Below are 24,830 nucleotides of genomic sequence, written 5' to 3' on the forward strand. Positions count from 1 at the left end.
CATTACAACTGGGATGAAACCGCTGTTGTTTTGCAATGATACAGGGAACAAAATGTCATTATCAAGTAGTTTCACTGCGAGAAGATCAGAGCCGCAGTCTATTAAAGTACTGCCATTGATTTATTCGCTAATATGCCCTATATTTTCATCTGCAAAAGCCTTTGTAAAACCCAGTGTCTATTAGTGCAATTATCCCACATAACTGCTCTGCAGGGCACAGCTCATTATGGGTTTTTTTTTGCTTTTAGGGCTGAATGCTGCCAACAGCATCCGGGTACAGGAGAGGCTCCAGCGGGTGGTGACACTGGGAAAACAATTCCAGCCTCGCCCACTGTGTCCATAACAAACTGCAGGAAAACAACTGGAAATTGATATTATCATTCCAGCAGTGCCCCTGACAGAGACACAGACAATAGGCATGGGATGAAACGCAAGGAATTCTGTTTAAGCACAAGGAATTTTAAGTTGTCCCTTGACTGCCAGGGTAACCAAAGCCTGGAGAAGGCTGTTGGCTCTCCATCCTCAAACCCCACCTGAGCAGAGCCCAGCAGCCTGCTGGAGGTGACCTGCTTTAGCAGGGGCTGAACTCCACAGGAGCCTTCCAGCCTCCTCCATCCTGTGATTCCATGGCTAATAATTCCTCTCAGATCACCAGGTTGTTGATGTGTGACCTACATTCACTACTGGAAATTAAAGAGAGCAGCTGCAAACACTTAAAACCTGGACTGGATATAAGAATACTTCCCCTAACAAAACACTACACAGAAAAACTTTGTTTTTCCTGTTTACTCATCTTCCACCTGAGGGAAGTAAAGCATCAACGTGGCTCTTTTTAGCCATCCTAATTCTGGCAAGACGCTAATGACTGACTTAATTACTAATCAGTTTGCATCAGAAATTAGCAGGCCAAAAGCAGAGCGCTGCATTAGTCACGCAGTTTAATACTCAGTATTTCTGGTAGTTCAGAAATATCTCTTTTCCTCAGAATTATCCATCCAGAGCCCATTGCTTTACCACAGCAGTTCCCTTGCAGGAACATTATCTCTTCATTATAAACCAGATTCCAGGCTGGGGATGGGAGGAGGAAACCTCCCTTGTTGCCTGAGTCTCTATTAATGACTGCAGAAAGCCCAGACAGCTTCTTCTCACCTCTGAGGAGCAACGAGAACTCCATGGGAAAACAGGAACATGCTTTGTTTTGTTTAATAACAAACCAAATCAATGTGATGAGCAGTGATGGCCTTGGCCCCCGGCACTTGTGAGGAATTAACAAGCGACCTGCATTTATGGCCTAAAGCAAGACTCCTCCAGCAGGGAACATCCAAAGCAGGAGCTGCATTTTCAGTCAGATTTGCTTCTCAATGGGGAATAAAGCAAAAAATCACTAAGCAGAGAAATTTAGGTAAAAAGCTTTTTTTTTTTTCCCCTATGAAACATTAATTATGGCCCTTTTTGTCATTTATTAAGATTGTGACACCAGGCTAAGCAGCAGTCATTCCTGCTCAGTGTAACTTCTGCATTTCAATGGAAAGCATTTTGGAGTTCAGGACTTGTGCATTTTGTACATTTTTTCATAGTTTAAGGTGCTTCTACAACAAAAGCTGTAAATCAAAGCCAACAGACTCTTTGGGGCCTGAACTCCATGCCCTGTACAAGATCTTAAGTACTGCTAACATGCATTCCATATTCCCAAACAAATCTGAAAGAACATGTATTTGTGGAAAAGAAAGAATAATGATTCCCAGAACCTCGTTTCCATATGGAAGGATAGGGACAAAGAGAAGTGCATTATTCAAAAATACAAGAGGGCTGTGTTCCAGCCACTATAAATATTGCAGCTACTTTTATAATTGGGTTCATTTAAAATACTATCTACTCCCAAAACATTGCATCCAAATGCATTGTGCAGAATAACTATCATTTGTTTTGGTCACATCAAAATATCACTCAAAAAACCATTAGGGATTCTTTTTTTTTTTTTCCCCTGGCTGTGATGCTGTAAAACAACATCTCCCCAAGACCAGAAAAAAAATGATGTTGTGGAACATATAATTCATCTTGCCTCTGGATAAAATGACTGCTGTGAAACAATCCAAAAAACTTTCAGCAGGGAGATAAAACTATGTATATTTTTGCAAGAAAACCCAAGTTGCCTGAGAGCACCTCATCTTAGCACAAAGGTTAAACCTCAAACAGTCTCTTGGACAATGATTTCTATTCAACCCCTAAGGTAGGGTTAAGTATGCAATATTTTTAATATCAATGGCAAGAATATTGCATATGTGCAATATCATGGCAATACCAATGCCATGACAGCTACAACTCCTGTACAACAGCACTAAACTTTACTGAACTGTGAACTTTTCCTTTGAATTCTTTGCTTTTACTGGATTAAGTGAAAACATGAAGATGGATTTTATCCTTTTCTTCTTTAGTGTGTGTTTGCATTTAAGTTGCATTTAATATTTTTCGACAGGGAAATAATGAGTCTCGCATTCTGAATCTGTATGAAATGGAGTGTCCAACAATGTCTTCTTTCTGTTATTTTTGAACTCCCAGTGACTTTAAATAAATAGGAGGCTTCGTGGTTTGAAGGCTACAGATTGCAACACAACAAAAACCAGAGTAAAAAATTAGCAATTCCTCACAGGGGTTTCCAGAAGAAAGGGTTTGTTCTGCACAAGGCAGAAGTGTTAATATCCTCTGCACACTCCATACTCCTTAGATGTTATCAACCATGAATGTGAGAAGCAAGAGCACAGAATAATCTCCCAGGATTAACCCAAACCTCGGCTATAGGGACAAACCCCAAAATTCCCTCACATTTTTTTCTCCAAACACAAACACAGCTGATAAGTTTCCTCACGAGATCAGCCCACCATTAACATCAGCTTTTGTCCACGTGTCAGATCTGCCTTTTTAGCACTTCTAGCCCTCAGTCTCAGTGACAGGCATATCTTTCAGCATCTCTAATCTGGAAAGCTTTGCAGAATTAAGTTCAATGTGATGCTGAGCAGCATTATTTACAGCCACGGCTTTGTGAGCTTTTCTGACCCGTCAGCCTTCAGGAAACAGCTGAAAAACTTCACCTTAGTTCAGAAATGGAAAAAGAAAACTTCTGAAGTTTGGGGGGGATTTTTAGAACTGAAACCGTGGTAGGTTGAAGTTGCAGCAGAAAACATATTCCAGGTCCAGCAGCCTCTCTCCAGTTTGTGTCTCTGTCTGGCAAGGCCAGACCCGGTGAGGACAGGCAAACATTCTCTCCATTACTTGTTCCCATCCTCCTGCCCATCCCAGGAACTGCCTCTGGTGCTGTGACCAAGCCCTGGCTGCTGGGGACACCCCTTGTCACCTCCCCAAACAGCCTCTGCCCGCCCTGCTGCCCCAGCCAGCTGCTAGGCAATGATTGCAATCAGCCCATCATTGCTCCAGCCAAGAAATATTCTCCACCAGGAACAAGAAATCATGTCCATATTGCCAGTCCCAAAGTAGGCAAGGAAAATTACGTTCATTAAAAATCTTTCCATAATGACATCCTTCCTATCAAAAGGCTCAGGGATGACTGACCTTGGCGTCCAGGATTAAGGCAGCATTATTTTTCTTGATTACCAGCAGCAGAATAGTGGGGAAATTATAAAGCCATTGAGAGGATTAATACAGCCCTGATCTCTCTCTCCTGGCTCTTTATCTCAAGCGATTAAAGTTCTCTAGGAAAAAAAAACAACTCTAAAATAAAATAGCCATGGAGCATAAGCCTGCTGCCATGGAGAGAGACAGAATCAGCTCCAGCACCAGCTCCCCGTGACAGCCAGGGCAGAGGTTAATTATGCATTCTGTATATGGCTTTAATCACTTTAATCAGATCACTGCTCTGCTCCATCTCAGGCTGCAACTTCCCAAAAGCAGGAGGAGCCCTTTGGGCTTGGAAATGTTTGTTTTAAAGAAAAAGGGGAGGAAGAGCAGGGAACACGCTGCATTAGCCATGAACAAAAAAAAGGATGGTGCAAAACCCACGGAGCTGACACAGGCTGAGCCTGGCCAGTGGTGTGAGCAGGGCAGGGTGGCACTGAGAGGTCACCCAGGGGACATGGGGTCCCTGCCTGATTTACAGACACCACAGAGCTGTCCCAGGCTCTGGAACAAAGCACATCCCCAACACGCTCTGCATGCTCCTCCCCACCTCTGATACCCCAGCAGAGGCAAAGGAAAACAAGGGCAATAACTGCACAGCAACAGGAAAAGCCACACTTTTCCTGACTGGTTGGAAATCACAGGAGTCAGAGCTCCTGTCCCCCGAGTGGGAACAAAGGATTGCTCCTTTCAGAACTTCGCCGGGGTTATTATCAGCTCTATTCAGGGTTTTGTGCTTGCATCTTACACAGACAAACCTCTCATTTATGGACATTTGATTTGAAAAGAAAGAGTTGAATAGGCCTTTTTTAAAATTTAATTAAGGGACACTGGCCGTCAGGAGGAAGGGAGGAAGTGCCATCCGTGGAATGAAGTGGGAGAGAGAAATCTGTCTTTGTTCCCTTTGGAGGATACAGAGACATTGTTATATTCTATTTAAATTATTTTCAAACTGGGTGGCACGAGGGGAGTGTTCAGGCTTCTCCACAGCAGCCAATATTTATTACAACATAAAAAATGTCCAACACGGATGGATTCTAACTTTGAACAATCCAATCCCTGAGCCAAACTGATCCTCATTACCAACCTCCCTCACATCCCAGACATCACTTTAACACAAGGCCACACTTTCCCTGCCAGAGAGTTTCCAGGTTACTTCACTTTTATATCAGGAAGCAGAAACCCAAGAATTTAATTCAGTCCCAAATAAGCTACTTTTTGTGAAAACTTCCAAAATATTTGGCAATTCGTGTGGACTCTTCTGCAGTGTTTTACTGAGCAAAGAGAACCTTTAAAATAAATACATTTCCTTTCATAGCTGCCCATAAATACTTCTCTATATAATGCTTTGGATATACCTGACTCTACACAAGGGATTTTAAAAGTGTTTGAAGATAATTTATTAATTTTAAAATCCAGCCATCTGGAGCTATAAACATATTTAGTGAATTACATAATAAGACCGATATCAAACAAAATCCTCCCACGCCTGCCTGGAGAACTCCATCACCCAAAAAACCAACTCATCCTTAATCCTAAAGCTGTCATATTCTGTTGGTCCCAGCTTTTCCCCAGGTGCATGAAAAAGTCCACATTGAATTGCTTTTATTTCTGGTTTCTTTAACAATTATTGAGGATCCAGGTACCCAAGGTGGCACAGGACAGACAATGTCTGCTCACTGTCTGGCCAAGTATGAAAATAAATGCCAAGAAGAAGAGACAGCAATTTAGCAACACCTATTTTTCTACAGAAGAAGTTCTCACAGTTATGAGGAAGGAAGTCTGATCCATTTTAGAATAGATTTCTTCACCTGTGTATTTTTGAAGCCAAAAATCTGAACCAACTGGAAGTGAAAGATTTAAAATTTAGCTTTTAACTTTAGTTGATTAAAGATTTGACTTTCCAAAGAAAGTTGTATGATGAGAGCATTGGTCTCCAGCTCATCCCCAGAGTCTGGGGGAGCTGACAGAAAGATATCAGGATAATTCCAGGGTTCTCTCAAAGCCTGAGTTAATAAAGACAGGGTCACTTGCAAATGTCACCCTCTCTGTATGCAACAAGCACCACTGGAGTTCTAAGATAAAAACACTCCCAGCTCAAAGGTTTTGCAAGTTGATATTATCACTACCAGAAAAATCACTTTAGAGCTTAGCAAGTAATGAAACACCTTTCAAAAGCAACTTAAGAAGAGGGGAAGCAATAGCAGGGAAAACAACCTTGTTCTTGGGCAAGAGGCTGTTTTCAATAAATAAAACAAACGGCAGAACAAACCCTATTGCACAGAGAATGACCTTTCAGTGAGCCTAACCTCAGTTCAGTGTAAAGGAAATTAAAGTCTCTGGTCCTGATGCAGGCATAGTCAAGAGCATCTTGTGCTGGCAGCAAGAATTCCTGTCGCTGCTTTACTTCTGACCTTTTGCATCCAGGGGGAGAAGGAAGGAGAGAGAAGGGAGCCCATCTGGGTTTCCTGTAGACAAGATGTCTGCTCACATCCATCGTGACCCAGCCGGTAAATAAAGGAACCTTGGCAAGTCGTGGTAAGCAAAAACGTGTCCTGCTGATAGGATTTCATCAGGTGAGGCAGCAGCCCTGAATAAAGTCACCATTCTCAATAATCTGCTCATTGTCTCGGGGGAAATCAGATTTAACATTTATCTGCCCTTTGGTTACCAGACTGACTGCAGATTGTCCTTTTCCCCAAGCCAGTAGAAAAGTGGCTTTTCAAAGCTGGTTTCATCTCTTGAGATGCCAATTCTCTGCAATGCTGCCTGGCCACTAACACAGGAATGAGGGCCTGGCTACAGATCCCTCCTTCCCACAATGTAGTTCATTGTCTACAACTGTGCTCTGGACATTTCTTCACCTCCTTCCACACCTCAGCCTGTGTGAAATGCTGCTACAGCCACCCTGCTCACACAGATCCTTTCCATCAGTAATTTCTGAATCCTAGGAGAAATGATAAAGAGGTGGAGGAGTTTTTGGAATGATTTCAAGATAGCTGTGATCAGTGAGAATTCCAGGTCAACAATCCAAAGGAATCCACAACGGCTACTTCCCTGGAGAAACTAATTTTTTTTTTAAAGTAAGATTCCTCAGTCCCTGTATTTCCTCCATTAAGAACCTGCATGGAAAACTGCTAGAATGACACAAACTCTCTTCTTCACAGAACAATTCCACTCCAACACATTTATTCTGATGGTAAAACACCTAACAGGGACTTTGGATGACACTAAAACAAGAATGTTACTACAGCCACAGCACAGCCAACTCCCTTCTCACGGTCAGTCCACAACAACTTCCCAACTGTCCTGAATACTTTTGCCAAACTCATAGCAACACCCAGGCTGCCGAGAGGTCTGAGATCAAAGCACATCTGTACTGTGCATCCAAACCAGGTTATAGTCTGGAACCTGCTTGGTCCTTCAAATACACCCAGAAATTCCTCCCTGTGAGGGTGGTGAAGCCCTGGCACAGGTTGCCCAGAGAAGCTGTGGCTGCCCCTGGATCCCTGAAGTGTCCAAAGTCAGGCTGGATGGGGTTTGGAGCAACCTGGGATAGCGGAAGGAGTCCCTGTATGGCAGGGGGTGGGACTGGATGATCTTTAAGGTCCTTTCTAACCCAAACCATTCTGTGATTCCACAATGAGGCAGCTTTATCTCTTGCTGCTTAAATAAAGTTCATTTTTCTCAACATGACAGTTTTAATCTCATTCAACTGAAAATTCTGTTCAACAGTATTTAATAAACCCAGTACCACCCAGAGACACATATACTACATAGAAATGATACCATTTATAGGAGTAAGTTATATGGCACATTTTTCAAAGTCAGTGATTGCTGACAGGCTTGTTTACTGCTCATTAATAAAAAATAAAGGCATCACTCCTGCTGGCTACTACTAAGGTTTCTTGTTTGCTTTTCCTTCCAATTACTGTAATTGACCTATAACTCACTGGAGTTCTGGGCATTTATTCGAAACTTTGCACAGAATGCAGCAACAATCCTTCAGCATGGCAGCTAAATATGTCAGGATTAACATTCTGCTAAATATTCCACGAGAAATTACACTAGTGTTGTAAGCTGGGGGTTTATGAGAGGTTTTATGCAATTTGGGGATTCTGATCACATCTGGGACAATATTAAAGGGCAACTAAAGGTCTATCACAAATCTGTGTTTATCTCTCTGCTAAGCTGAAAATAAAAATCCGACCAAATCTGAAAGTCTGGTTTGGGAAAGAATTATGTAATTGTTTGCTGTATTTCCATAAATTATCTCATTTGATGACAAGCAAAACACAAACAACTTAAAGTAACTCTGCTTGGTACAACCACATGGTAATGCAACCATTTGATCACACAGGGATGCTCTTCCATACCTGCTTTCTGCAGAGTTTGTTCTCATATGAGAACTTAAACATCAATTCCTGCCTTCTAGAAAGACTTTTTCTTGTTGATCACTAGATAAAAGGACTCAAACTATGCTTACACACGTGACTGTAGATGAGACTGCCTCAAAAATCCAAACTAATTTTAAGCAAAGGGATGAAAAAGCCTCTCAGCACCAGGATTGCAGGGTGCAGCACACAGCTGTGGGGCCACAGCCTCCAAAGCTCCACAGCCAGAACGTGTCTGACAGCTGTGGATTACAAACCTCTTCCAAAAGTGGCCTAGCAAATATCCACACTGCTCCCTGCAACCCCTTGGCAATTTAGTAGCTGCCTCAAATTGTTTTTCAAAGCAGATTTCTCCCTTTGCATAGCGATGGAATAAACACAAACTCTTCTAATTCAGTAATCAGGACAGATAATTACATCCTCTTAATTGTTTTCTTTTTCCAGCTTAAGTTCTTGTTGATGGGAGATGGTAAAATTAGTCCACGAGCCATCTGAAGTTTGCCACTTGCTGATTAAAGCCTTAATTGATTCAGAATGTTTTACAAATCAATCTCTGAATTACTTCAGGATCATGGTGGCATATTGTAAAAAAGGAATTCAAATGCACACACATTCCCCTTGTGAATGAGAATCACATTCCCATAAATCCTTAACTGCATAAACAACTTGGTTATGTTGTTTCAAAATTCACTGTTTGACAAATTCAGAGGAAAACGGCAAAATGAGAATTGCCTACAATATAGCCTGCTGTGACTTACAGAGGATTCTTATTCCTTCTTAAGCTTACTTTGCAATTTTTGAATGGATTGCAATGATACAATCTTGAGGGGAAAAAAAATAAAAAATAGAACTGTCCCCATCTTCTGCAAACTCATAAAACTGTGATCTACAACCCGATGGAGGCAATGCATTCCGAGCCAGATGTGTTTTTCTGATTCAATGCACTCCTTCCCTCAATCAGGATCCACAATTTTCACTGAGATTTCATATTCCCTATCATGCAGTTCTGGTGAGCTTTGCATGTTTCCAGAGACTTTAACCCAGGATTTCCTTCTGAAAGAGAGATTTTAAAGTTCTCTTGGTGATCAAGGATGAAAAGCAGAGATATCTTACATTGTTCTTAAGGACTCATCAAAAGGAACAACTCTGGCTGTAAAACCAAACTCCTCCCTTGCCAGAGCTGAATTTGCAGAGGTCAGAGTGAGCATTAGACAACTCTGATGTCTCTCTTCACCCAGAATTGATCGCTCAATTCAGCTCACCTTTGTCTCAGCCTAACCACAGGCTCACTCCACTTGAGGACATGGAGACCATTTAAAACACACCACTGTGCCCTTAAAAAAAAGAAAAAGAGGGGCTTCTGTGCTATATTTCAAAAGCTGACAGATTTCACAAAGCATCCTATTTTTTACAACACACACTGTCTATAAGAACCGTGTTCCCCCTTGTTTTTGTAATAGCTGTGTCTGACAAACACAACTGCATGCTAAAGTGAGCTGGGTTGGAGAGGTGTTTGATCGAGGCCAAGGTTTTTCCAGGGACCATTTCCTCTGGAGGCACAAGGCTGGGCAGCACAGACAGGATTGGTGTTAGCTCTTTGCACCCCTGGACAGAACTTTCCACAAATCACACACTTTTCTGCCTCACCTTAAAGGTTACATTTACTTTGGAAAATTCTTAGGCAAAGATACAACTGACAAACTTTGCCACAAATATTATTTGGGTAATTCATATTCGCGTCTGATGAATATTTAAAGAATAGCACTTGGTTAAGGATAAGGATTGATGACAAACGCAGCCTCTCCAGCATTAACACACAAATGAGGTTTGTGCTCCCTGTTCCGCTGCTGTGCCATGAAGCATCTGTAAATATGGAATTAAGATACTAAGAAGTCATCAAAGTTGTTTGTGACATTGTGAAGTGAAACTGAAATCAAGTACCTGAGCCACACCAGCCGAAATGGACTCATTAAAACCCAGCCTTTTAAAAATTGCAATAAAGTCTTGTCAGCTGACTTCATAAAGCTCCACTTTAAACACGTAGAAAATAGCTTTAGTGTTTTAAAAGTAGCAAAATACAGTTCTGAAAGGAAGTTGCTTTAAAGAACCACTGCGTGCAAAGGCTGCAGGAAAACAGCTTGGTCATTATTCACAGCAAACTCATCACTTGTATGTTTCAAGTCTCACAACTTGGAAATATTTTGACAAAATTAAAAACACCTCCTCTTGCATGTGCAGCGAAAGAATGAACCAAGAAAAACACTATCTACCTGCATCTGCTAGCCATAAACTCGAGATAAACAGTGTTACTTCATCCCTCTCACAGCTGCTGCAGCCTCATGCTGCCACACTAATTAGAGCTCTGGCACTCCTTCCATTACAAACACCCCCGGAAGCATTTGTAACAACCTTGTAAAAAAAGATTTATCTGGGAATTTTAGGAATTCCACTGCTTTCTCCACCTTTAAATCACCAAAAAAGCTCTCCTCAAGTAGCCCAGCTGACTGCAGTGACACCATCACAAGCCACGACAAAAATGCAAAACCACCCCGGAGTTGTTTTTTCAAATCAGTTCTGCATTACACTCAGGAACTCAGCAGTCACTACCAAGTTCTAAAAGATCTGCCAGATTCCATATTTCACCCCATCAGCCTGTGAGGTGCAACCCCCTGCTCTGCAGTGGACACACAGAGCTGTCAGCCACAATTTAATCAGAGTTTTCCCCTCCTCAGCACCTCTAGGGCAGGGCTGTGTTTGCTGATGCCATGGCCCACAGTGCTGCTTTTCAAAGCATCCCTCCAAGTTAAACCACATCAATCTCATGGAAAAAGTGATCAATACCCTTCTACAAAAGCAAGTGGCAACTGTTAATCCAAGCTCTATTAAGATGCTTTCAATATTGAGCATCCTGACCCATTGGCTGTGCTTTAACTCACTTCTTGAGTGAAAATTCAGAGAAGAGTTAAAATTTACAAGTCACCTTGAGAGTGAAAAAACATAGTATTGCCTTATTCTAATTCATTGTTTCTTTCAGCAGAAAAAAAACTCCTCATTTTTAATTCCCCATAACATCTTGGGCATTGGCTATTTGCATTACTTGTCTTTCTGCAGTTAAAGGAAAGTGTTGAACATCTGGTTAAACCTCCTCTCCCTTAAAAACCACACCTGTTGCACTGACAAGCTATCAACCAAGCAATCAAATTGAACAGTTTTTAGAAAAGCTTTTCAAATATTGCATGGTACAAAAAGTTTTTGTTTTTGTACAGATGTTTTTGTCATGGAGGTCACAGACCAGTCCCTAAGCCAATATGGTTAAAAATTAGCTTTATTGTAGTGGAATGAGCAGGATTCTCTATCAAATTTACCAAGGGAATACCCATAAGTGAAAGAATATTAATTTATATGAAGAATCAATATGCAACAAAACCACTGACATTACAATGACCACAAAATTCGGGTGAGCAGAAATATTGTCTGAAGGGGAAAGTGCTCCTCAAATGATTAAACAAACGATTCCTGTTGCACCAAAGATAATAAATAAGAATCGCAAAGCACATTTATATAAATCTTCAGAATCAATCCATGGTGTTTTACAGTTTAAGAGCAGATTAGATAGGTCAGCATGATGGCTGAGATCAATACAATAATAATATGTTGAAGCATAAGCAAACATACCAAATTCTATTTGAAAGCATAAAATTGGCCCAAAAGTGATAAGTCCATAATCATAATATGCACAAGAAAACCAACCTCAGACTCCAAGTTCACAAGCTGTTTAGACATATGTGAAAGCACTCTGGACTTGTATTAAAAAAATATTAAAATAAAGTCAGCAGGGCTCAAAAATGAAGACATTTATTTTTCAGTTTCCTTTATCTCTGTTTGCATCTGAAGTTTCCAGTTGAAATCACGGAACAAAATGAACCTCAGGTTTTTCAGCTAAAAAAGAACTCCCATATAACCTTTGCTTTGTGAGATGAAGATCACCAAATGAAATTAAGTCACTTCACAGTATTTCTTGGCGTTGTTCCAGGGCGATGTGGTAAAGAAACATTTGTCATAATCACTCGCAATTGGGGAAGAACAGGAAGAGATCACTGCTAATGGCACAGGGGACTCTGCAGAGCCACCACAGGGATGGACTTGGGGTAAACTTCTGACAAAAGAGGAGTGAGATGCACCCAGTTCTGCACACAGGAATTCACAGCCTAAAAAGGGAGATATTTAATTGCACCTCCCTTGATATAATACACCCATTGGAATTATCTGGCTTGCTGGTTTTTTGGCTGGTTGGCTGATGGATGGGCTGGGAGGGTCAGATGAGCATGGCATGCCTGCAAGAACCTCTTCTCATGCCATTACCCTCAGCATATTCACTTTTTGGTTTCATGGGCCTTTTTAGCTCGCTTTTACTGACTTGATTTAATATTCATAATCACCTTGAAAAGGCCATCTGCAATTTAATCACTCACTACCAATTACTTTCTTTAATAGCTCTGACAGTATCACTCACAGATACCTGATAAATCCACCAGGATGGCTGAAGGCAGCAAAGGCTTTGCAGTTCCTTTCCCAGCACTTGCAGAAGGTACAACACTGCTGGCTTTTTAAACCTTCACCAAGTCTTTACTAAGTCAGGTTTATGAGCAGATCAGAATGGAGCCACATGGAGTGAAAAAGCAAAATTTTCATTTTATCCCCCCTCAGTGTGTAAGGAATGAGTGGGGAATAAAAAGAACCAACAGACACAACTGCTCTGTTTTTCCTTCTTTATCCAACACATTTTCCACTGCAGTATTTTTCCTACACACAACAGCAGAAGCTACTCGTCCTCAGCTTGTAGAGATGTTTAACAGCAAACATAGCTGGACAAAATTTAGTAACAATTTTGCACAAATAGGGCCTTGGAGACCAGGACATTGTGTGCATTTTCCTGGTTGCTGTGCTCCATTTTTATCACAGAAAGCTTGCAGCCCTTTAAAGACATGCTATTTAACAATGATGTTCTCCAGTATTATAGGAGCTGTAACTTAGCTCCCACATTCCACAGCTAGAATGGTTTATCCACCCTCAAAAATAATCCATAATCCCAACCCCTGCCTTTTTAAGGGCTTGGAATTGTAGACAATAGTCTGCACATGAAAAGAAAGCAGTGTTTCCATCACCTTATAGCACAGTCTGTAGGGGAAAAAAATCAAATTTTGGATTATTCCAATGTCCAAACCACTCCCCAGCTGCACACAACAATATGTGAAACCCAGCAGTACAAAACCAAAGGATAACAAACATCCTGGATTGGCAATTTACAGCTCCCACGGTACAGCCAAGGGACAGGAAATCAATGCAGCTTTTACATACATCAGGTGAAGCAACCCAGGTTACAGCCAGGGCTGAGTTTCTCTTCCTTTTACGAATGGGGTAGGAAGGACCAATTATTCTAAATTACTTTAAAATTCATAGCAAGTCCTTGCTAAAATCTAAAAGAATATTTATAGCTGTACAGATGACCTTGAAGCTTGCCTGTCCTGACTCTCCAGTGCTTGGGTTGCAGTTGTAGTCACTGTTTTTCCATTTTTTTCCATACCCAGGCTGTTGTCTGCACTCCCACAATTACTTGGACAAATCACGTCTATCTGGCAGAAGGATGAGACAGACATCTGAGGGTTTCCCATTCTTATTCAATTTTCCTTTTTTATGATGTATATTGAGAAGAAATTAAAAACATCTTTAATATGAAGAGCCTTAAAAATGATAACCCTCAAGCAACCATATGTCTGTGAAAGCTGGAGATGAAAATTAGCTTTTGTGCAGACGCTGGGAGGGCAGCTCTGCCATGCAGACCTCTAGCACATGCAAGAATCTTTAGGATATATTTAGGCTTTTGCAGGAACTCAGTGCAGAACTTACTCTACCAAACATTTTGACCATATTTACTATTCCTCATCTGTACTGTTTAGAAGGCATTTCAAGCTTGCCTAACCCCACATTTTAAAGAATACTATCAAATAGGTCCTAAATTACTTCTTTTCTAGATTGAAGAGCGAGTCCTTCTCCTATGAATAACAATAATTAAAAAAAAACCCAACAAACCAACACACCCTACATGCTTCCAATTTATCTGGTTCCTGAGAAATAAAATGCTTGTTGTCACTGTTTTCCTAAGCAAGAGGTTTTCACCTCTTTACTCTCTCACTACAGACCAGGACAGAACTGTCACAGATCAGAGAATCATTGATTATCCTGAGTTGAAAGAGACCCACAAAGGATCATCCAAGTCCAATTCTTGGATGTTTTTCTTTAAATGGTGTTTGTTTATTTGGTTTTTTTAAATATACCATATTTAAGCACAATCTCGCTTAAGTTACTTAGGAAAAGGCACCTTCAGAAGGGTTTGGCAACTTAAAATAAAGGAAAATCATACTTTAAATACTTCCCACTGTGTAAAGATGGGAATCAAAGCAAAATACTTCAAGCCAGCTCCTTGGAAAACTCCAGGAGTTTGGCACAGCAGAAAGGGACTTAGAAGAAACCAGGAGTTAATGTTCAAAAGGGGTAAATTGATACACCAGGCTCCAGTAGCTGTTCCTTCTAAAGCTTCAGCATTATGATCCTTACAGGAACTGAAATGCAAAGCCCTTTACAAATGCCTACAAATCACTGGGCTTCTGTCTGCTCTGGGAGTTTTTAGGCAGTGCAGCTGATCTGGGGTGTGCAGGATAAAGAAATAAATGGTTCCAGGGAAAAGACTCAGCCAGACTGACAGGCCCTGGAAGCTGCCAGCACTGAATGTTGTTTGACTTAAATCTTCTCAGTTTTATGATTTCTATTACTGTTATTATATTATTCATCTACATACTCATTTTTATGGCATTATCAGCACGGATTAAAAGGCTTTTCCAAGATCCCACAGTAGTGCTTAAACTTACAAGCACGGACAGGAGCTACTGCTCTCATGCCAACAATTAGAACTAATCATGAGCACAAAGTACTTACACAAGAGTGAGAAAATTAGTTCACTTATCACTGCAGTCAAATGCAAAAGAGAAACTAAATAGAAATATGTTCATGACAGAATGTGGTTAAATTGGAATTGGATTATGCTATCAATTTTACCATTTTTGCCCATGAAAGATGATTCAATCTGGAGTAACCAACATAATCTTTTTATGTCTGATCAAAACAATGTTTATTTCAACAGCTGCCTTTCATCTTATTCCACTCTGAAGTATTAGTACAAGATTGACTGGAGAAAAACACGGATCAAAAATGATAGTTTCTTTGTAAATTCTACAGTATTATTTAAAAACACTGTAGGTGGACCAATGAGATTGAAAAGCCTGTCTGTTGAACCAGCAATACTTTTTTGTCTAGAAAAGTTTTCTGGCATTTCTCTTCTGCTGATCTTCCAACAAATCATCGCAGTTTGTTCAAGATGGCATTTTCCTGGATGGCATGTATAATTGATGGGTGTCACATTTTATAAAATGATTGCAAGGTAAATTCAATTTTCCCTTTTCCTTGTTTGTGTCCTCTAAGAATCCCTTATCTCCTCATATCAATTACAGAGCAGTGACAGAGATAGGATACAAATCACCCCGATGAATGTAATAGCAAAAGTGATTAGAGATAGGGAGAGATTAATTGCATGTGTCAGATATAAATAAAGGGTTTAGGAGACAACCCAGGATTTGGAGCCTCTGTGTGTGTGTGAATTCCAGATCTCTCACAGACACCATAACCCCCCAAACCTTCTAAACAGACAAGTGTAACAAGGAGCCATGTTAAAATAATAAGTTTGATTATAGAAACTTCAGCATTTGCCATTTTCTCAGAGCAACATGCATAATGTATGTGCATCTGCTGAAGGAACAGACAGTCAGTTCGGGTGCAGTTCTGTGGTTTCACCAGCCAGAGAGGAGTCCCCATAACAACAGGGCTGTTCTGTTGCATTGGGAGAAAAGGAAATCACTATTCTTCCCAGAAACCCTGCATTTAAAGCTTCATTACATTTGTTGATGCGATATGATGAAAATTAAGTGCCAGATATTTAAATAGGTTTTGTGCTGATTTAGGCTGTTTAAGTTCTCTTTAATAGAAAGACTGAAATAATCTGACAAGAAAGTTCATTTTATCATCTTTCCATGTCAGAAGCTACCAGCAGAGGAGACACTGCTTGCCTGGGGCAGAGGCTGCAGCAGATGCACCATGTGTGGCAATAAGTTTTATCAAAAATAGTCCAGAGGAAGATGAAACTGTAGACCAATCAATATTTCTGCTATTTATCAGGAAGAGCACTGATAAAATATTTGGAAAAACCAAAAACTGTAGACCAACCAATATTCCTGCTATTTATCAGGAAGAGCACTGATAAAATATTTGGAAAAACAAACCCAAAAAACCAAAACCAGCTTGAGCTGCCACAAAGGCTTTTTGGCTCACTTTTACTATTCCTGCAGTTCAGCAATCTATCATTTTAACCACAGGTTTCCTTCTCTATCACTACAGTTAAAAGTGAAAAAAGTTTTCCTTTAAGGAGAAGAAAGGTAGAGAATTATGGAACAGATCTGGCTGATGCTTTAAAAAAAACCTAACAATGAAATTTGGAGTCCAACAATGCTGATAAATCCTGAACATCATCATGTTACTTCTTTGTAATGCATATAAAATCAGTCTACACTGCAGTACAGTGTCACTTTTGCAGTAGAGAATAGGGTAAAGCACTGAGAATGTCAACCTCCATTGAAACTCCCAGCTCAGGATAAAGCTTAAACTAACATTTATTCCAATATATCAAACCTAAATCTTTAACACTAACTCAATTTAGTCCTTTTTCTTACAGCTATTATTGTTATTAAAATGTGTCTGACTTAAGTACATGCACACATCTGAAATGCATAGTTAAGCTGCACTCTAGTCTCAAAATAATAAGAAAAAACATCCCCAATTAAAATGTGTGTCCTTTAGTTCTAGAGCAATAACTGAAGAAAAAGCATTTTGACAGTATTTTACCAAAGTATTAAAGATGGCTTTTACACAGGTTGTGTCCTTAAGGCTGAGTGTTAAACTCCAAACACTTCTCCAGTCTCCTTCCAATTAACATTTTGGGGAACAGGAGAATGCTGAGTGTCAGTCAAAGCAAAAGACCCACATTTACTCATGGAGCCAACCAGGATATCCTTCCTGACAGAGAGAGAGCAAAACCTTTGAGGAAATGGGAAAAAAATGAATTTCAAAGAATTACTTTAACCAGTGCACAGAGGTTTGGGCTGTGCTCTGCTGGACTTTGCCAGGATTTGGGCACAAGCTCAGGCAACCAGGTACAGCCATGGCACAGAAATGCTATTTCATCTCACCCCATGTTTCTTCTTTTTTCCCCACCAAAGTAAACCCAAAAAGGAAAAAAAAAAGCATCACTGAAGCAGTAAATTCACCTCCACAGCACTGACCCTGAGAGGCTAAAAGAAGTCAATTCCCTTGGCACGAACTAAAACCAGTTTGACAAGTCTATAGAGCTTGTGTGAATTTGACGTCGGAATAGAAATATCTGTTCCCTGGGGGTGCCAGCCCATTCCTTTTTTCCCTCTTCCTGCCTACACCTGAAAGCTGGGACTGGCTATGAAAAATTCATGCATTTTGTGCTTCAAACATATCCATGAAGGATCCTCAGCATCTGCTGACTTGAACAAACCCTGGTGGTTAATATGAAAAATCGTGTTAGTGAAATGCTCTCTTCCAGAGAGGAAAATGTCTGTTCAGAATGCTCTGAAAACTTATCTTCTTACCACACCTGACAGGAGGATGTCAAGAGGAACATCCTATCAAACACCCCGACAGGTAATGGGGCACTTTCCTCCCACCTCTTTCTTTCCTGACAACACAAAGAATATTTCATTCTTGCAGGCACTCAAAGTGACCCAAACGTCTTGTGAAATCATGAGAGCTTTCCTTTAGAGTAGAAAGCCAAACAAACAAGAACTTTGAGGTAAATTCAGTCCCTGTCAGCCTCAAATGGGACTTTTGCCTTCTGTAAAATTTATATCTTGATACATTTAGTTGAAGAACAAAATAGGCACCAAGCAGAGACAAACAGGGTCTGTATAGCCTCATGTCAATGTCTGCCACAAGGGAATAAAATTCCTCTAGTTGCAAGTAAAAGTTGGGCAGAACAACATGACACCCTCATACTTTAAATTAATTGCAATGCAACCAAGCCAGGAGTTTAATTTTCAGTCCCCAACTTTTTTCCTTCCCTAATATTTTATTTTTTTTAAGCATTGCCAGTGCCCAAGGGAAAAAATTTATCTTCGTTAAATGATAATTGGCTTTATTATCTTTGACTCTTCAGAAATGCTGGCTGGCAAGGTTTTTAAAATTTTCATCAATCTTGTTTTCTGTTTTCACAAAGCCTGCATCAGAAAATGACACGAGGCTGCAGAACGCTCTGCATCTCCCGGTGTTACCAATAGGTCTGAGGACTATCTAATTTCCTAATAAATCTATGGGAGCGACATGCATCTCAATATTTCACAGCTTAACAAGGAGGTGCAGGAGCAGAGCCCTGAATTGCAGTTCCACACGATTAGCGCCGCAAAACCAATTGCAGCAGGAGCATCTGAACTGTCACAACAGCTTCCACACACCCACCTCCTGCAAACTCGCCATTTAAATCATTTACCAAGGCTCAGGGTTTGCAGAAAACCCTTCAGCCAGACTCAGGAAAAGCCAAAAGCTGTTAAAAGTTTCCAAGACTGGGCCAGTGGGGCTCATGTGATAAAGCTGAAGTCAATAATGGAAATATCTCACCAGGGCTTGGCCAACTCCTTCCCCAGTGGCTGCAGAGCCTGGCCATGGTATCACATCGTAAAGGGGAAGGACAAGGACTGAGTACCCTGCAGGGAATAGCTCAGCCAGCTCCTCACAGCAATAAAAACCTCCCTATGAATCCTCCTTTCTTTTCCCCCCTGCTAATAAACCCACTTAAACTCTTGACTTATACACTAAAATCCCTTGTGGCTTCATTAAGAAGATCTAAACACCTCTGCTCCCCCTTTACCCTCAAAAAACCTTCATGCAAAGCTGACAGCAAAGTACCATGTAGTAATTTTTTTGGTTTGTCTGGGTGTTTCTGGGGTTTTTGGTTTGTGGAGGGCTTTTTACTGATACTTTAGGAGATTCAGGGGTTTGAAGTTTTTGTTTGGTTGGTTTTTAAGTTCCATAATACAACCCAGAAGAGTATTGATGCAGATTCAGAGACATTTAGCTGTTACACTGAGAATGGCCTCCAAGGAAATAAGGGTTTTATGATGCCCTTATTTGAATGAACCATCTTTAGGTGCCCTGCCAACGCTGGTAAAGTCAAAAAAATGCCACTTTATCCCCTGACAAGCCACAATCTTTAGGAATAGTCCCAACCATCTGTGCTGCAGGGTATAACTGGCTGTGGGAGAATGGGCACATGAAAGGAAAAGCCTAAAGAATTCAGGATCCATTTACAATACCATCATCAAACCTATTGCTCAATAGATGGAAACAGGAAAAAAAACATTTAGGATTTTCCAACTGTTGTTATTGAAAAGCAGTATTTACATCCCAAAAGCTTGTACCAGCCCAGAGATAGATTAATTCTCACACCACTCCAATCAAGTTAGGAAGCTCCAGCAGTGGAGTTAATACTGAAACCCTCCCAAGCAGTAATAGTGAATTCTCAACAAGGAGTAAGTGAGTAATTTGAGTTAAAACCCAAAGTGAGTGTTGTTACTATCTCAGCTGCCAAACTCTCCACTTTCAGACTTTCCGATTTTCCAAGCCAAAATTTTGTGTTATTTACATGAAAGCTTTGACATATGGTTTAAAAGGAAAAAAAAAAAGTGGCAAAATTTTCATTAGTGTAGTACACAGTTCAACTCGTTTTAAGACATTTTAAATTTAGGACTAATTTATGACATCTCACACTAATTTCAGATGTGACGTTATTCCCACTATGCTGCCTGTTGGACATAATTTTTATTTCCCCAAAGGCTGTCACCTCAGAGATGATCTAATCCTCCTGAAATCAGTGGAAATAAGTCCACTTGAGAGAAACAACCGTGGTTTTCAAGCACAGCTGGGTGGACCTCATGCTGTGGCACATTCAGACAGGGGTTTAGGGTAGAACATGGGTGTTCAGCCAAGCTGGGGACTCAGCTGCTAAGGAAAAACACTGCTCAATATTTGGATCTGCTGGCAGAGCGACCAGATCTGCTGGCTGATAAATCTTGAGTGTCTTTGCACCAAGGACTGAGCTGGGCAGCAATGGGGACTGGGTGTGCACCTAAAATACCCAAATGTCCCCAAGAGCTGAGCATTCCCCAAGCCCTGGCACTCTGCTGCCTTCATCTCCCATGTGTGGCCAACCCCAGAACGTGGAGAAAAGCAAACCCAAGCACAGCCAAAGCAGCACTGACAAGCCTGCAGGCTTTCTCTGGGATCTGTTTCCCAACTTCCCTGCATGTTTGCAATCAGGGCCGATGGGTGGGTGTGAGACTTCACAGCGTTGGACTCACTGAGCTGCAGTTTAGACTGACAAGAAACAAAATGCCTTCTTTGCTATTAATACCCAGAGCCCCACTAGAGAATTCAATGTGATTGGGGCTTTTAGATTGTCTTTGAAACACACTCAACATCCTCTAATCTTTTCATACCCCACGTATCAAATACAGTTATAATTGAAGGACAGTTCAGTGTATTTTCCAGATGATGCCCAAGCTCCATTTACCTTCAGCCACGATTCAACAGTGCCTTTAATCTGCAATGTAAGGCCTTGTAACTCATCCTCTCCTCAGCTCAGAGCCAGACCTTTCTCCTGCTGTCAGTCCTGCACTTTGGAGCAGAACAGGACAGCTTACAGCTTTCTCAGCTGTTAGAATGATTCTGCAAATATGCTTTTCTTACAGGCTGAAGCAAATCTGACACCGGTCTCCTTCAAGGAATAATGAGCTGTGCATATCTAACACTGTTCTCAGGGAATGACTGCCCTGGGAATTAGCTATAGGGTTTTTTCCTCCTGTCCTCAACAGCAGTGGCAGTGTGCACACTGAGTCATGCAGCAAGGTTGGACTCAATAATTAATATATAATCTACCTGCACGCAGATTGGCTATTCCGTTTTACTTGGGGTTTATTGGATTTTGATTGAAAATCAAAATGATTTGTTTTTAAATTTTATACATGTCCGAATGGAAAATTACAAGTGTCGTCACTCCTAACATCCAATAAGATTCAGGCAGTGACAAGTCAAAGCAATATCTTCCTCATCTGTGTTACCTTTAACAATCTGTTTCCAACCTCTTGCTTGAATTCTTTATTACTCTTCCAAAATATGTCATTTTTTTCTGCAACCATTCCCTGCATATTGCTTCAGGACTGTATTTTTGCCCGATTATTTTCTGTTCCTGGACCAAAAATGTTTATTCATTCTATGTAATGCATCACATAAGTTTCCTCCCCAGATCAAAGTTCAGAACAACCACATTAATCCAATTTTCTTTACAGACTCCAGAGCCTTACAGCCAGTGCCTTCCTTCAACACACACACAGCATTAATAGCCCTGGATATCAAGGTGTCAATTTGAAAACCTCATTGGCAGATATTAATTCTAAAAGCAAATCCGTTTTTGCCTTTCCATCTTGTCTCATCCCTCATTTTCTTTTATCCATTTTATCTTCCCTATTTGCCACATTCCAGGCAGATTTTGCATTCATGGTATCAAGTCTGTGAGCATTTTGGAGTGTTTTCTTTTCCATATGCCCATATTACCTTCTGCTTTGCATAGCACTTGTTATGCATGCATGATCACAGACTATTTCTAGCATTAATTAAGACATGAAATTAAAGTGGGAAGTATGCTATTGGTCACATAATACAAACAACACAAATTTGCTTTAAAAATGAAATTACTAAAGTGTTAGCAAACCTCTTCATACTGTCAGAAATAATAATGTTTACAATCTACATGCCACAGTACAGCCAGAATTCACAAGTGGATTTGGAATATTATTTCCACTTCAGAAAGATACAAATAAAACCCCTGAGCAGTTCATTTAGTTTAGATACTCGTCTGGAAGAAAGCAGAGGTTTGTGTCTCCTGCTGCCTGTCACAGCCTCCAGCTGCTGCCCCAATGATCCCAGTCACACTTCCAGGGCTCCCAGTGTTCCTCCAAGAACAGCTTTCCTTGAAATCCTATTAGGAATTTTAGCAGAAAAGTAATGTTTTCTTAGAAATTAAATGTTTCGCACGTCTGTAACGTTTCAGAGGAACTTCTGACAAACATAAGCATAGTTCCAGTAGAAATTTCCCAGATTTCCTGCCCAGAAACCCCAGACTCCCAAGTTTTGTTGTAGTGAGGAAATGAGCCAACAGGGATTGCCCACAATCTAAGGGTAGCCAGGCTGAGGAGATCTGAGGCACCTCATCACTGATCTAGAGCTGAGTCCTGCATCTCCTACAGTCCCAGCTCTAGGGGCAGCCAGTCAGTGAAGCTGCCACTGTCACCAGTCATTAACTCCATCACCTCTTCCCTGTCTCTGGAGCAAACCCAGGCACCTCCCTGTTCCCACAGCACTAACACTCCCTCATCTCCCTGCTACATAAATAACACCTTGATCAAGTGCCTCAGCCGAGGATTCAAGCCATTCCACGTGGTTAGAATATTAATTTTTCATACAAACACGTTTAGCAGATGTTTTACAAGAGTTTCTACATGCAAATTTCTGCTGGAGGTGCACCTTGGCACACTCAGTGTGCAGCCTCCCCCTGACCCCAGGGCTCTGCTGCAAAACCCACTCATGGAATTCCTCTGCAGTGGTGGTGTTAACACAACCTGTGTAATGTAAAATAATAAGTAATAACAACGAAATGCATGTTCCCTGGGACTCTGTGATAACTCCAGGTAAAAATAATGCCATAAACTGGGAATAGATTCATAAATAAATTTGCACTCAGAAGGATGACTTGTTTACTTAGGCACAATGGAAAACAACACATTATAAACACCTGCACTAAAAAGAAATTATAATCACAACTTCACAATAACCGCTGAGGGATATCATCATGTACCTGCCTTGTACAAGGTAAACCACCAGACAAAGGGCTGGGAGGGTGATTTGTGGAGGGCATCTCCTCTCTTAGTTCCCTCTCACACGAGGAGCTCAGTGAGCTCCAAACCAAGCAGGAAACACTGACCTCCTTTAAAGGTGCAATCCTTTGTTAGTGAGGCTCTTGTTATTTGGGCAGCCTTTGTGCCTGCTGCCTGCAGCCTCGGTGGGACAGCACATTGTGCACAGCTTGGGTACTCACGGGCTACGCTGAGATGGATAAAGGGACTGGTCTTGTTCTCCCCGTTCTTTTCATTGACTGCCTGGACGTAGTAACCTCCTGCATCCAGCACTGATGCCCCCAGGATCACCAGCTGATTCTCCAGAGTGATGGCTCTGTTTAGGGAAGAGGAAGATCACATTAAAATCCGAAAGATCACATTGAAACCCTCTGGGTTTGGAGACTCCACCACTGCCCTGGGCAGCCTGTGCCAGTGCTTGAGAACCCTTTAGGTGAAGAAATTTTCCCTAATTTAGAAGCTAAATCTCCCCAGGTGCAACTTGAGGCTGTTTCTTCTTGTCCTGTCAGGGAGCTGCAGAGAACCAGGCAAAACCCACCCAACACTTCATATAAACACATCTATAACACTGGTCATATAAATCAAGATGCTGTAGAATCAAAACGAGCCAAATTTCAAATACATTTACAAGAAATAAAGATCTCAGATGCCTCTAGGCCTTTTCTCTGCTTAGATCATGTAAGATGCTTATGGTGACATACAGAAAAAGGTACAAGAGAAACTGGGACAGTTTAAATGGCAATAAGAAGTTATGCAAGGAGCAGCAAATGACACCAGTGACCGCCAGGCTGCAAACTGCATCTTTGTGGGGTGACAACAGTCCTGGCAATGATCAGGATGCTGCAAAGCCAGATTTATTGGAAACCTTCTCAACAAGTGAAAGGCAGCCTATAAAAGAGTGACACTCAGGGAGTAACACGCAGTTCATTGAAATAAGAGTAAAAATCGAAGGCAGCAGAACCTCTGAAGGTAAACTTTCTGCATTTATGGCATTGCTGATGGTCACATCATCACAGACAAGAGCAGGGGCTGTGACAGAGATGAGCTGGGGGTGGACAGGGAGGGAGAGGTTTTCAACAAGCCTCAAGCAGGACAGCACAACCCCAAAGGTCACTGGGGAAGGCCTGGAGGAGTCAATAAAAGTCATTGTCTAATACAAGTCTGTTTTCAGAGCTGCTGCATAACAAAGGTTTCTGTGAGTTCCTTCACAGGCAGCATTATGCACTTGGCTACTTTACTTTTCTCATGTTTTAGATGCTCTTTTATTGACTATAAAAGATAAAGGATTAACCTAGAGACAACATGTAAAAATTCAAGGGTTTGACTGAACAGGACACAGGAAGCTCAAAAACCAGGTAAGATAAAAGCAAATGTAAAATTCCAGGGAAAGCCTGCGGAGCAAAGAGCTGAGCTGCAGCAGCCTGGGACAGCACAGACCTGGAAATCAGAATGTAAGGCTGTAAAGAAGAAATTCCCTTCATTTCTAATACTTGATGAGATGCCATGCTGAGTTCAGCTGTGCTATTAGACATATCGCTGAGCATGAGGGCGAAACAACTTATAAAATTACTATAGTGGAAGAAACAAGTTCACACATCAATAGGCTCAAAAAGAATCAGCGCTGAGGTGAAGCATTTGTGCACTAATCAGTCAA

The 24,830-nt window shown here is 41.1% G+C and overlaps 1 protein-coding gene across 4 annotated transcripts in view; it reads right to left on the minus strand.

The window, feature by feature from the left end:
• SDK1 (sidekick cell adhesion molecule 1) overlaps positions 1-24,830 on the minus strand; it is a 378,509-nt gene that overhangs the window by 177,189 nt on the left and 176,490 nt on the right. For all 4 annotated transcript variants that reach the window (XM_085074532.1, XM_085074531.1, XM_085074533.1 and 1 more), the window contains one exon: positions 23,359-23,492. In XM_085074532.1, coding sequence (XP_084930658.1) covers positions 23,359-23,492 — 134 coding nt within the window. The remainder of the gene's footprint in view (positions 1-23,358; positions 23,493-24,830) is intronic.

The sequence above is a fragment of the Lichenostomus cassidix genome, chromosome 14 (assembly GCF_008360975.1).
Source record: "Lichenostomus cassidix isolate B80296 chromosome 14, HeHo_3.0, whole genome shotgun sequence".
NCBI classification, from domain to species: Eukaryota; Metazoa; Chordata; class Aves; order Passeriformes; family Meliphagidae; genus Lichenostomus; species Lichenostomus cassidix.